The 12,557-nt window shown below is 47.4% G+C and overlaps 1 protein-coding gene across 1 annotated transcript in view; it reads left to right on the forward strand.

Annotated features, from left to right (window-relative positions):
• Positions 1-12,557, forward strand: part of LOC147730244 (multidrug and toxin extrusion protein 2-like) — a 1,772,530-nt gene that overhangs the window by 391,541 nt on the left and 1,368,432 nt on the right. The window contains exon 3 of the mRNA XM_086958534.1: positions 1,002-1,070. Coding sequence (XP_086814660.1) covers positions 1,002-1,070 — 69 coding nt within the window. The remainder of the gene's footprint in view (positions 1-1,001; positions 1,071-12,557) is intronic.

The following is a 12,557-nucleotide window of genomic DNA, read 5'->3' on the forward strand; positions in this document are numbered from 1 at the left end:
CAAGCACAATGGCTCATGACGAGCTCAGCTCGTCATGAGCGTTCAAGGGGTTGAGTAAAAATTCTACATAAGAAAGCACTATGACTACATAAGTGACAGAATGTAGGTAGAAATTAATTCATTTAAAATAACTTTAAAATGAAGCCTGACTAATTTATAGAATAAGCAATAATTCCTAGCTGCAATGTGTGAGTGGAGCATCATCAATGATGATTGCCACTTGAGCAGCATCTGTGATTTACCCCAGTGATGAGGGTCCACCAGTCTTTGCTTCTGGCACTGTCTCCTGATGGCTCTGCAAAGGACTGAGTCTCTAGTCATAACTCTACTGCCAAGAATCCTTCATTGAGCTGTTTGTACAATGGAGATAACAAGGCTCTGTTATGGCCACTGCACATGAAGAATTGCTTTCGCAGCATTGACAATGCCTAGTATAGAGCAGCTTCAGGGTGCACTCTGGGCAGAGTACTAACCTACTTATGTGTTATGTCTGTGTCATCACCTCCTGAGCTTGATAAAGGACCCCATCCACAGTCATCTCCTAACCCCGTTTTTGCGTAACAATAGATGCGGTACTGTGAAAGATGTACTCATTTACCTCTCCATATATTTATAAACTATTTGACTTATTCTCATGTTTACCCACTCACCAATCTGTACAACCACATACACAAATCACAATTCAATAAAGCAACACTTTCTTTTACCAAAACACAGACCTATTGGTTTTCTCAATGCTTGTTATTTTCAAAGATTGTGCTCATTCTAGGGATCAACCAGCTGTAATCTACTCCCAGCTTGGGTTGATAAGGGCACTGACACACAAGGAAATATAATAAACAGGTTGGGATCTCCTAGATGTTGGTCAAGAGGTAAAGATTACTTATACATTGTTAACCAGTAAACAACTTAGCCACTAAACCACTTTTCTTCTCACATAAGGTGAATGATGATGCACAAGTATGAGCCTCTGCACTATTAACAGCCTTGCTTGTTTCCAGGTCTTGTGCATCATGGGTTTTTCTGTGGGAATCGGCTTCTGTTCAGCAACTGACACACTCCTCTCACAGGTAAGAATTATCTTGCGATTTTGTTTCGACATTATTTTAGTGCTAATTTGTTTGCACTTGACTTGGAGGATTGCATGACTGAGATGATGGGCCATCATTGAATTAGCCTTGCTCTTGGTGCAGTGAACCTGCTACCCATCTCCTTCTTGATGCCTAAGATGTCTTAAAAACCCTGCTTCATAATGAGAAACTGTAAGGAATTGGTTTACTGGTTGAGAGGGCTGAAACCCTCATCAAGCAGCAACATTCAATCAATCAATCATGGGCTTGTTGAGTGTGACTACTCACTCGTAAGGTTCTCAAGGTGCTGGTGGGTGGGAGGCGCAGGGTCCTGTCCATCAAGGAGGCGGTTTGATTGAAGAGCCATATTTTGAGGTCCCTCGTGAAGTTGGGGAGTGAGGTCGTCTGTCTGAGGTGGAGCGGGAGGGCGTTCCAGGCACTGGCCACAAGGAAGGAGAAAGAGTGCCCTCTTGATCTTGACTTCCTGGTGCGAGGGACCAAGGCGTAGGAGAGCTGGGCTGAGTGTAGGGTCCTTTGGGGTGCATGGAATGTGAGTGGGCTATTAAGGTATGCTGGTCCGGTGTTGTGGAAGGCTTTGTGTGCGTGAGTGTGAACCTTGAAGGTGATTCTTGCCTCGATGGGGAGCCAATAGAGTGGGCGCAGGTGCTGGGTGACGTGACAGTGTCGTGGCAGGTTGAGGACTATTCTAGCGGTAGCGTTCTGGATGTTTTGAAGTTTGGGGGTAAGGTTTTTGTTGATTCCGGCATAGAGTACGTTGCCGTAGTTGAGTCTGCAGGTGATGAGGGTGTGTGTGATGGTCGTTCTGTGTTTGAGGGGGATCCATTTGAAGGTCTTGCATAGGAGATGGAGGGTGTGGAAGCAGGAGGATATGACGGAGTTGATCTGGTTGTCCATTTTGAGTTCGGAGTCAAGGATGATTCCAAGGTTGCGTGCATGGTCCGTGGGGGTGGGCGGGCTTTGGAGGGTCACCAGGTGTTGTTCCATGCATCGGGTGTGGGCCCATGATGAGTACTTCCGTTTTGTCCATGTTGAGTTGTAGGCAGCTGCTCTTCATCCATTTGGAAACTGCCTCCATGCCTTCTTGAAAGTTGTGTTTGGCTGCGTTGGGTTCGTTGGATAGGGGGAGGATGTCTTGGGTGTTGTCTGTGTATGAAACAATGTTGAGTCTGTATGTTCTGACGATGGGGGCAAGCAGAGCCATGTAGATGTTGAACAGCATGGGGTTGAGGGAGGATCCTTGAGGGACTCCGCAGGGGGTCTGTGTGGGTCTGAGAAGAAGTGAAGGAGTCTGACCCGCTGCATTCTGCCGGAGAGGAATGAGCGGTTCCAGTCTAAGGCCTTGTCCCGGATACCTGCGTCATGAAGTCTGCGTGTTAGGATGTGGTCTGAGACTGTGTTGAAGGCTACTGAAAGGTCGAGGAGGATGGGTACAGTCTCTCCTCTGTCCAGGAGGGAGCAGATGTGGTCTGTTGCGACGAGGAGGGCGGTTTCTGTGCTGTGGTTCTTTCTGCAGCTGGATTGGGAGGAGTCAAGGATGTTGTGCTCTTCGATGAAGTTGGCGAGTTGGCTGTTGATGACATTCTCGATGACTTTCGCTGGGAACAGAAGCAAGGAGATGGGTCTGTAGTTTATGAGGTTGGTGGGATCCGCCGGGGGTTTCTTTAGGTGGGGGTTGTTCTCAGCGTGCTTCAAGTCAGAGGGGAAGGAGGCGTTCGTGATGGAGCGGTTCATTGTGTGGTGAAGCATGAGGTCAATGGTGTCGGCGGCTGTTTATTTATTTATTTATTTATTTACTTTTAAAGTATTATATAGCATGAACTTTATCCCGAAGGATATCAGAGCGCTTTAGAATTATAGGAAAAGGTAACAAATCAAAACATGAGTCTAGCATGGGGTGAATAATAGGCATTGAATCAAATAGTGCACACATAACAGCTCAATTATAAAAACTAATAACCAACACCAAAATAAAATCTAAACCTGAGTCAAATGGGGCATCTAATGGTGCCCGTGATCAGTCTGGCCGCTGCATTCAGTGAAGCCTTTAGGGGGTCCAAAGAGTATTTGGGGAGGTCACATAGCTTAGCACTGCCATAGCCAGGTCTCGGTAAAACAAGAGCTTGAACTACTTGCTTGAAATCTGCTTGCGGTAGGAAAGGTTTGAGATTCCTGAGTGTTCTCAGAAGGTGGTTAGCACCCTTGCACACATTGCTAAGGTGAGACTTTGTATTCAGATGCTTGTCCAGGGTAATTCCTAGAGATTTAGCTGAGTCGATAATGCGGGGGAGCAGTTGAAGGCGGTGAGTTGGTTCATCCAAAGGTCGGCTTTAGGAGTATGTTTCGAGGGAGAAATGAGGAGGAATTCTGTTTTGGAGGTGTTTGGCAGGAGGTGGTTCATAATTGACCAATTTTAGTAGTCAGTAGGGTAGAGTTGAGTGAAGTGATGTCATCCGGAGAGGAGATTTTCAGATAAAGTTGGGTGTTGTCTGCATACATATGGAAGCAAATGTCCAAGGATTTTGATTTTAGAACATTAGCTAATGATTACGGAACAAACTGAAGAGAATGGGAGATAAAGAGGATCCTTGGAGAACCCTCATGCTGACTGGGGATGGCTGGGAGAGTGAGTGGTTTGCTTTAACTCTTTGGGTTCTGTGCTGCAGCAAGGACGAGAACCAAGGCAGCACCTGACCCGAAAGGCCCAGCCTATGCTCCAGAATGAATAGGAGGTTGTCATGATTGACAGTGTCAAATGCGGAGGAAAGATCAAGTAGGATAAGAAAGGCGGGATTCATTTTAATCAAGCAGTACTAAGATGTCATATATCACCCGAGTGAGAGCCGATTCAGTGCTGTGCCCACTACAAAAGCCCTATTGGTGTTGGTCCAGGAGGTGGACATTTTCGATGTGTGTACATAGTTGTGACTGGACGCATTTTTCCAGGAGTATGGCTAGAGTGGGTATGCTGGAGATAGGTCGGAATTGTTAGGATCTGTACTATCAGCTGTGGGTATTTGCAATATAGGTGTTACCTGAGCATCTTTTAGGCAATCTGGGATCGTGCCTTGTGACAGAGACGCATTGACGATCTTTGTCCAGAAGGGTGCGATTTTGTCCTTAATTACTTTGAAGATGTTAGGTGGGAAACCCACTGTGGGTAGCTGTTGCGCGTTACATGTTAAATAAATAAAATAAAATAAATAAATAATGGGTCACTGAAGTGATTAGATGGGTTGATAATCCGAAGTACCTTTTTGATATCATTTTCATTGAGGGGGGTAAAGGTGTCCCAGGAAACGTTGTTCTTGACACCCCAACTAAGTGGTGTTGTCTTGTCTAGTACAGCCAGTGGGGGTGCAGGTTCATTGGGTAACAATAGTGCCTTCCTGGCTTCCAGATCAATGTTAATAAGCCTAGTTTTCTCCGTAAGAAAGGCAGCCAGATCATCACATGAGGGAGGTCTGAGTTCCGAAGCTGATCGGTTAGGTGCTACCACCGATTGTTGTTTAACAAGTTCAAACAGTTTCTTGGGACGATTCGCAGCTTGGTTAAGTTGTGATCGGAAATACTCCGCCTTGGCTGTCTTGATTTGTTTGTTATATGCACTTCTTGTTGCTCTAAGGTTTTTTAGATGGTCTGAAAATGGAGTGGTTCTCCAGGAACGTTCTATGGCCCTTAGATTGCGACGTTCCGAATTTAGGTTGCCATTGAACCAAGTTTTAGAAATTTTTGCAGGTGCATTTTTTTATTGGAGTGGGGCTATAGAATTCATGATGTTGGAAATAGAAGAGTTGTAGAAGTCTGTGAGAGCATGGACTTCAGATATGTCCAATTGGGGAGAGAGGGCCTGATTACAGCGGGTTGCTAGGTCAGCTGTATTGATATCTCTCAGGTCCCTTTCCAAATCTTTGGTATGGTTTTTTGTGCCTTACTCTGATAAATCCCAGAGTTGATATGGAAGGAAATTATGTGATGGTCCAACCAATCACATGGTATGATGGAATCCAATGCAATGAAATGACCTTTTGAGATGAGGAGGTCTAACGTTTCCCCTTTAATGTGAGTAGGCTGGTCACATTATTTAATCAATTTGTGGTCATGTAAGAAGCATGAGACTGCTTGATCATTAGTGTTAGACCAGTGAACATTAAAGTCCTCAAGGTAGATGTGGGACTGGACTGAGTCCACATTGCCAAATGATGATTTCCATTAATTGTTCAATGAAGGGCAGATTGTTGCCTGGGGGTGATATAATGTGTTTAGTTTGCAAACCAGGTGATTGTTACTAGAGATGTTGAGACAAAGGTATTCGCACGTTACCGGCGAAGATAACTCTGAAAGGGAGACTGCAAGCGTACTCTGATGTATACATGCTAAACCACCACCCAGCTTCTTAACTCTGTCAAGACTAATTATGTTGTGGGTGGGGGGCACCAAGAGGTCAAGAATTGGGGTGGACGAAGGGTTGAGCCAAGTTTCTGTGAGGATAACAATGTCTAGCTCATTCTGTTGAATGAGGTCGAAGATCTCTGGGTCGTGTTTGCTAGCAGACCTACAATTGAGTAGTATGCATTTGAGTGGTGCCAGAGTTTGGGGGGAAGGGGTCTGAGTGATATTCACTCTCTTGAGGTTATCGTTGTTTATGACTCTGAGGTTGTGGTAGGGTTCACTGTTAGGATTAGAATGAATGGTTTGAATTGAATGAATGAATGAATACCCTCTTCTATAGCGCATGGCTACTCTTGAGCATCCCAGCGCTGTAAGACCAAGGGACAAGGAAGACACTATTGGAACAAGTGTGTCTTTAAATGCTTCCTGAAAGCGAGGTGGTTAGACTCGTGCCTGATGTCATCTGGGAGTGCGTTCCATTCTTTAGCTGCGTGCACAGAGAGCCGGCGGCCACCCATCCGGGCCAGCTTTATCCTGGGGACTACCATCAAGTTCCGCTGGTTGGATCTCAAAGATCTCACTGATTGATGGCGACGAAAGAGAGGATCCAGAATAGGCGGGCCAGCACCATGGATGGACTTATGCGCCAAGCACAGGGTTTTGAAAATAATCCTTCCCTTGATGGATAGCCAGTGGAGGGATTGAAGTGCGGCTTTCGCTGAGCATCTTTTGGGGACTTTCATAAGCAGCCGAGCAGCGCAATTCTGCACAGATTGCAGACTTTTTATGGTGCCGACTGGAGCCCCCATATAGACGGCATTTGCATAATCCAGCCGCGACATAATCAGCGACTGGACCAGCAATCGTCTGGCTTCGAATGGCAAGAGGTCTAGCACTTTTTTTAGGACTCTCAGCAGCCCATAGCAGGTTGCGACTACCTTTTTAGCCTGATAGTGAAAACCAAGGGAGGAATCTAGCCAGATCCCCAGGCTTTTTATATGGGTCTTAGGTGCTGGGGCGGTCCTAGGCAGTGAGGCCACCAAGGGTCCAAGTTGATTGGGGCTTTGTAACCCAGAAGCATAATGTCCGTTTTGGCCCCATTTAGCTTCAAAAAGGAGGAGGTCATCCATTCCAGAACCTTGGTGAGACACGGGGTCAGATTGTTGATCCCCTGATTTAAGGCATCGTTCCTCACCAAGGATACAACCAGCTGCGTGTCATCGGCGTAGGTAGCAAGTTGGATTCCCCAGGGGAGAACCACCTCAGCCAAAGGTCTCATGTAGATATTAAATAGAGTGGGGCTGAGGGATGATCCCTGGGGAACGCAGTGATTCAGTTGCAGCTGGCTGGATGACACCTCTCCCTCAAAAACGGAGAAGCTTCTTTCTGATAGAAAAGAATGAAACCATTTGATGGCCACTCCAGAGACCCCTGTAAGATGCAGCCGATGCAGCAAGAGAGAGTGGTTTACTGTGTCGAAGGCTGCGCTGAGGTCCAATAGGACCACCGCAGCACAGTCTCCTGCATCCACAATACCCCTAACTGCTTCCACTACCGCCACCAGGGCTGTCTCTGTTCCTTGTTTTGCTCTGAACCCTGTCTGGGTGGAGTGTAATCCATCCGTGGATTCAATAAAGGAAGAGAGAACTTGATTGACATGTTTTTCAGCTATTTTGCTGATGGTCGGTAGTAGAGAAATGGGCCTGTAGTTGGCCAGGTCTTCAGGATCCAAGCTAGGTTTCTTTAGCAGGGCTCTGACCTTAGCCTTCTTTCAATTGGGGGGCACAACACCGGAGGCCAGAGACGCATTGATGACCTGCATTATCACAGGGCATACTGTCCCTGATACCTGTTTAAGAACTGCCGGGGGCGCAGCATCTAACGGGGAGCCAGATTTAAGATTGCCAAGGAGACCTGCAGATGGATTAGGGTCTACTTCCAGGTCCCCCTTTTTTCCGCACTCCCAATTATCTGGGGAATCTGTCCCTGGTGCAAAGCCGGAATAGATATTAGACACCTTGGATGCGAAAAAGACAGCTAACTCCTCACAGTGTTTCTGTGGGTTCAAAACAGGACTAATAGTCCTGGGTGTGGTTGCCAGGGATTGAAAGATTTTAAAAATTTCCCTGGGGGCGTTAGCTGCTTCCGCAATTTTGCTCTGATAGTAGGCAGCCTGTGTGGTTTTTAATAGGTTTTTGTAGGATCTCAAGGATGACCTGTATTCATTTTTCGCGGCAACTGCGTAGTTCTTTCTCCACTTCCTTTCCGCACGTTTACACAGTTGTTTGTGTTCCTTAAGTTCCCTGGTGTACCAAGGTTGTTTGTTGGAACCCTCTCTGTGCAGTAGGTCTTATTTTGGCAGAATAGGATCTAGTGTGGAGTTGATCCACTGATCAAAGGCTTCATTGGCTACAACCGGATCCTCATGGGGGGCGGGCGGGCAACTTTTCAGGGCTGCCTCCCAGTTTTCAGCTGGAAGTCTAGACCATACTCGACTAACCTTCTTTAAAATGGAGGCCTTGTGGGTCTGTGTTACTGGGGACCACATAAAGGACAGTAGTGCATGGTCTGACCATGGTACAAAACTAGGCTGACCACACACTATGTTTCCAAGATTAGTAAAAAAGTGGTCTAATAGATGCCCACCTATATGAGTGGGATTGGCCACAATTTATTCCAGATGCACCACTCTCAGGGTATCCAACAGACACTGCGATGACACGGCATTGACTTCATCCAGGTGAATATTAAGGTCGCCCAAGATGGTAAAATTAGGGGTACTACTGATGGAAAGAGAGATCTTATCTAAAAGATTGTTACAGAAATCATGAGAATCGCCTGGGGGTCTATAAACCAGGATCCCAGAAAAGGTGCAGGTGGGCGAAAAGGTTATAGAGAAGCCAATACTCTCGCAGTCCATAAGTGGACTATCTGAGGTTCTACATCTGAGATTGTTTTTATAAATGAGCGCCACACCTCCTCCTCGACCAGACATGCGATCCTGTCTGGCGATGGAATACTTGGGTGGTAGAGCTTGCACTATATGAGGGTCTGAGTCATCATTCAGCCATGTCTCAGTTAAAAATAGAACGTCAAAATCTCGTTCCTCTAGGAGCAAGTTGATTTCAGTGGTATGCCTCGGAAGAGAGCGACAGTTAATCAGAGCAAGTGAAAAGCTATCTAAATTGCAGCTCCTGGGGTTTATAGGCTTGCAGTAGGGACATGGGACCGCTACCTCCTCTAAGAGTGTCTCCCCAGGGCAGATACCCTTAGCCCTTCCTCTAAATGCTCTGAGCAATTCTCCACTGTAACTGACGCTAGGATGAGGGGGAGGATCCATGGGTCTTACCCACTAGCCACGTCCTAGCCCGTCCTGGCACGGATGGGCACAGACGGGCTCTCCTTAGGCGCTCCTTTGGCGCGGTAGGGCGCGTCCGCAAACGCGTACGCTAGCGCGTAGAATAACCGTTTCAATATATGCGCTTCCGCGCCGCGTGACCAGCCCTGCCTCGCGAACACTAGCGCAGCAACCTCGTCCTCGCTCAAGATGGCCGCTAAATTGAATCGGCCCCTGTGGGTCTCGTGGACACAATGCCCAACTCGGCTCAGTGGGAGCTGAGAGTCCCTGAGCGAGCGAGGCGCAAGGTAGGTCAATGCAGATAGCCTCAAGAAGGGGTCTGAATGTGTCGGACTCGTGTTGAGGTCCGTGTTGGATAAATAAGACTTGAGAATACTGTCTATTTCATTGGGCGTGAAACAGGACGTGCTTCTTAGGCGATAGGCTGCGTTAGGTAGAGCAACAGAATTGGAGGTGGTAGGTTACAGGGGTTAGTCGCGGGGAGCTGTGTCATTGGCGTTGGTGGGTGCTCTGGGCCGGTTTGGACTAAAGAGGAGGGATCTTAACAAGGGGAGATATTCAAATGAGAGGGTTTTCAAAGCGTGGAGTTCGAGGGAGAGAAGGTGTAGCTGAATGTAGATATCGTCCAAGCACGCCAACAAGTCTGGGTGTTGGGAAAGGGGTGGAAATTGAGTGTTGAGATCTAGAGAGGTGTGAGGGTGACTACGGGTCATATGTAGGTAGCTAAATACCGGTCGGTAACGGCCAAAATTCGGTAAGTTAGCTGTTACCGACCGGTATTTATGCCTTTGAGATGTAGGAATTGCAAAAAAAACAGTTGATGGACAGAATGCAGAACAATGTCTTACATTCACACCAGTACGAAGTTCTGGGCCTAAATCCATCGTTTTTTTGCACTCCACACCACCCTAGGTCAGACAATGGCTATATGCAAATCAGCCTTGACCCTGTGCCTCATGGGAACAGTCCAGCCCGAACTACCAAGCCATGTCTTTCCTAGACCGGAATCAAGCATCCAAGGACCGGTTTCTGGCTATCAGCCTTCTTCAGCCTGGATAGCTTGACTCCAGTGATGTGGAGAGCCTGGCACTCACGTCTGAGCATACCCAGCCCACTCGGGGTGAAAATTGCAAAAAACACAGTTGATGGACAGAATGCAGAACAATGTCTTACATTCACCCCAGTACAAATATCTGGGCCTAAATCCATCGTTTTTTTGCACTCCACACCACCCTAGGTCAGACAATGGCTATATGCAAATCAGCCTTGACCCTGTGCCTCATGGGAACAGTCCAGCCCGAACTACCAAGCCATGTCTTTCCTAGACCGGAATCAAGCATCCAAGGACCGGTTTCTGGCTATCAGCCTTCTTCAGCCTGGATAGCTTGACTCCAGTGATGTGGAGAGCCTGGGACTCACGTCTGAGCATACCCAGCCCACTCGGGGTGAAAATTGCAAAAAACACAGTTGATGGACAGAATGCAGAACAATGTCTTACATTCACCCCAGTACAAAGATCTGGGCCTAAATCCATCGTTTTTTTGCACTCCACACCACCCATTGTAAAGTGTTGTCTGCATGGCCCAGGGCCAAGACAGCTTGAACACTTCACTGAACGCAAATAATATATACTAATACACACAGACGTGTTGTGTCTGTGATTAATCAACTATGAAAGCATGGACGAATGTAGGGGCATTGATTCCCCCTTAAGTCCATGTTGCTCATGTTTTGGGACTTGAGTCACAGGGTGCATCCCTGCATCATGGTGGTACATGTTTGTCCCCAAAAGAAGATCTGTTGTAAATTGTCATTTACAGCCTACTTGTAATAATTTGGGACACATGTGAAACGCTTATGTGTGGGATTCCGTACTATCTTTGACACACAGAAATGGCATTTCGAATACGTGACACCCTAAACAGCCTCTCTGTACAGAGGCGACACACCCGCCATCTTTTTTTAAATTATGAGATTGTTAGCACTACATGTTGCACTTACACTTGTCAGAGTGATGTGCTTGTACAGAGGAATGACATGCACTCAGGGAATGTGTGTTGTAATTAATTTATTTGCACCTGCTGTGCCTGTGGTAATTTTGTACTGTCCCATGATTGCTAAGGATTGTAACAATGTGAAGAAATTGTCAGTGATGGTGTTCCTACAGTCTATTCCTGCTGCAGCTGCAGCAGGGTCTGGTCCACCTGCCTCATCTTCCTCATCATCGTCCAGTGCATCTGGCACTTGTATCCATGGGGCATTAGTGCATACACATATATTGTGCAACACACAACTTGCAACGATCGTCTTGCACACAATGTCTGAGCTGTACAGGAGTCTTCCACCTGTGATGTCCAGGCATCGAAAACGTGACATCAACACACCAAATGTGCGTTCCACAATGACCCTGGTGTGTTTATGGGCCGCATAGTACTGCCCCTGGGCCTGTGTGTTCGGGGCTCGGAGGGGTGTCATTACCCAAGTGCAGAGTGCATATCCTTGACCAACTGTGTGACCGTGCAGAAAGACATGATATGAGTCAATAGTTGGTTCTGCATGATGTGTTGGCAGGCTCACTGTTCCATTGGTGAGTGAGATGTGTGAATTAGTGATTCCTGTTTGACATGTACTGCTTGTAGCAAATGAATGGCATAAATGTGTATTACGTGCAGGAGAGTAGGGTCTGCTATCCTATGGTCACCCCAAATTTTTGCTTTTTGCTTCACTGGTTTCTGACTTAATGTGGCTGTGGGCCTGGTAATCAGACCCACAGCCTGCTGTTCTCTCTCTAAATTACTGCCAATGCACTCTAGGTGCATTACGAATTGGAACTGGTTCACCTTATGAGCCCCTGTAATAGTGCACCCTAGGTGCCCAGGGCATAGGTGTATCCAAGGCCTACCAGGGGCTGCAGCACGTATTGTGCCACCCCTGGCCTGGCCTCCATATTTGACACAACTGGCTGATCACTCAGCTGGGGTAAGTCGGTGTAACCACCTCTTACTGAGGTACAGTATGTCTGTGCCTAACCCTAAACTGGACACATATGTTCCTATCAGCCACTCCTATGAAAGGCCTCATCAATCCTGGAGGCAGAGTGCTTGGAAATATGTGAGATGGTGCTCTAGCATGAGCTGAGCCTGTCTGCAGCTGTCGGGAACCACTCCCTAAGCTGTTCCGGGATATTGCCATACCATATACTCTTAAGTGCATTATAATCCTCGCGGTTATTTGCTATCTTTGGTTTGGCTTTATCAAAACATGTCGAGTAAGGTGTCATAGGAATTGGAATACTATCCCCTCGCCAATTCTGGCGACGGGGATAGCATTCCACCCTTCTAGAGGGACACGACATGTGTGTAGAATTAACCCCGGTTAAAGTTAAACAGAGCCTCAGCTTCACAAAATGGACGCTGCCACCACAGACACAAGTCTGGCCTCCTGCTGCTGACCGAAACTCGGCAGATGGTGGCCTGGACAAAGGGTTTCCTGCCTTGGGAGGTGCGAGCACCACCCCAGACAGGATTTTGTGTATTGGGTAGGACAGGGCTGAATAGAATCAGACATGCCCGGGGCACACAAGGTGTCCCCGTGCATAGGCCAGTCCAAACCGGTTCTGGGGCCTTCCAGCCCCAGTCCTGGCGCGGAGCTGGACAAAGGAAAGGGGGTGTAACCGCCCCCCTTCCTGGTTCCTCCCAGAGGAGGGACCTAGTAGGTGA

This window comes from Lissotriton vulgaris, chromosome 2_1 (genome assembly GCF_964263255.1).
Source record: "Lissotriton vulgaris chromosome 2_1, aLisVul1.2, whole genome shotgun sequence".
In the NCBI taxonomy this organism is placed as follows: domain Eukaryota; kingdom Metazoa; phylum Chordata; class Amphibia; order Caudata; family Salamandridae; genus Lissotriton; species Lissotriton vulgaris.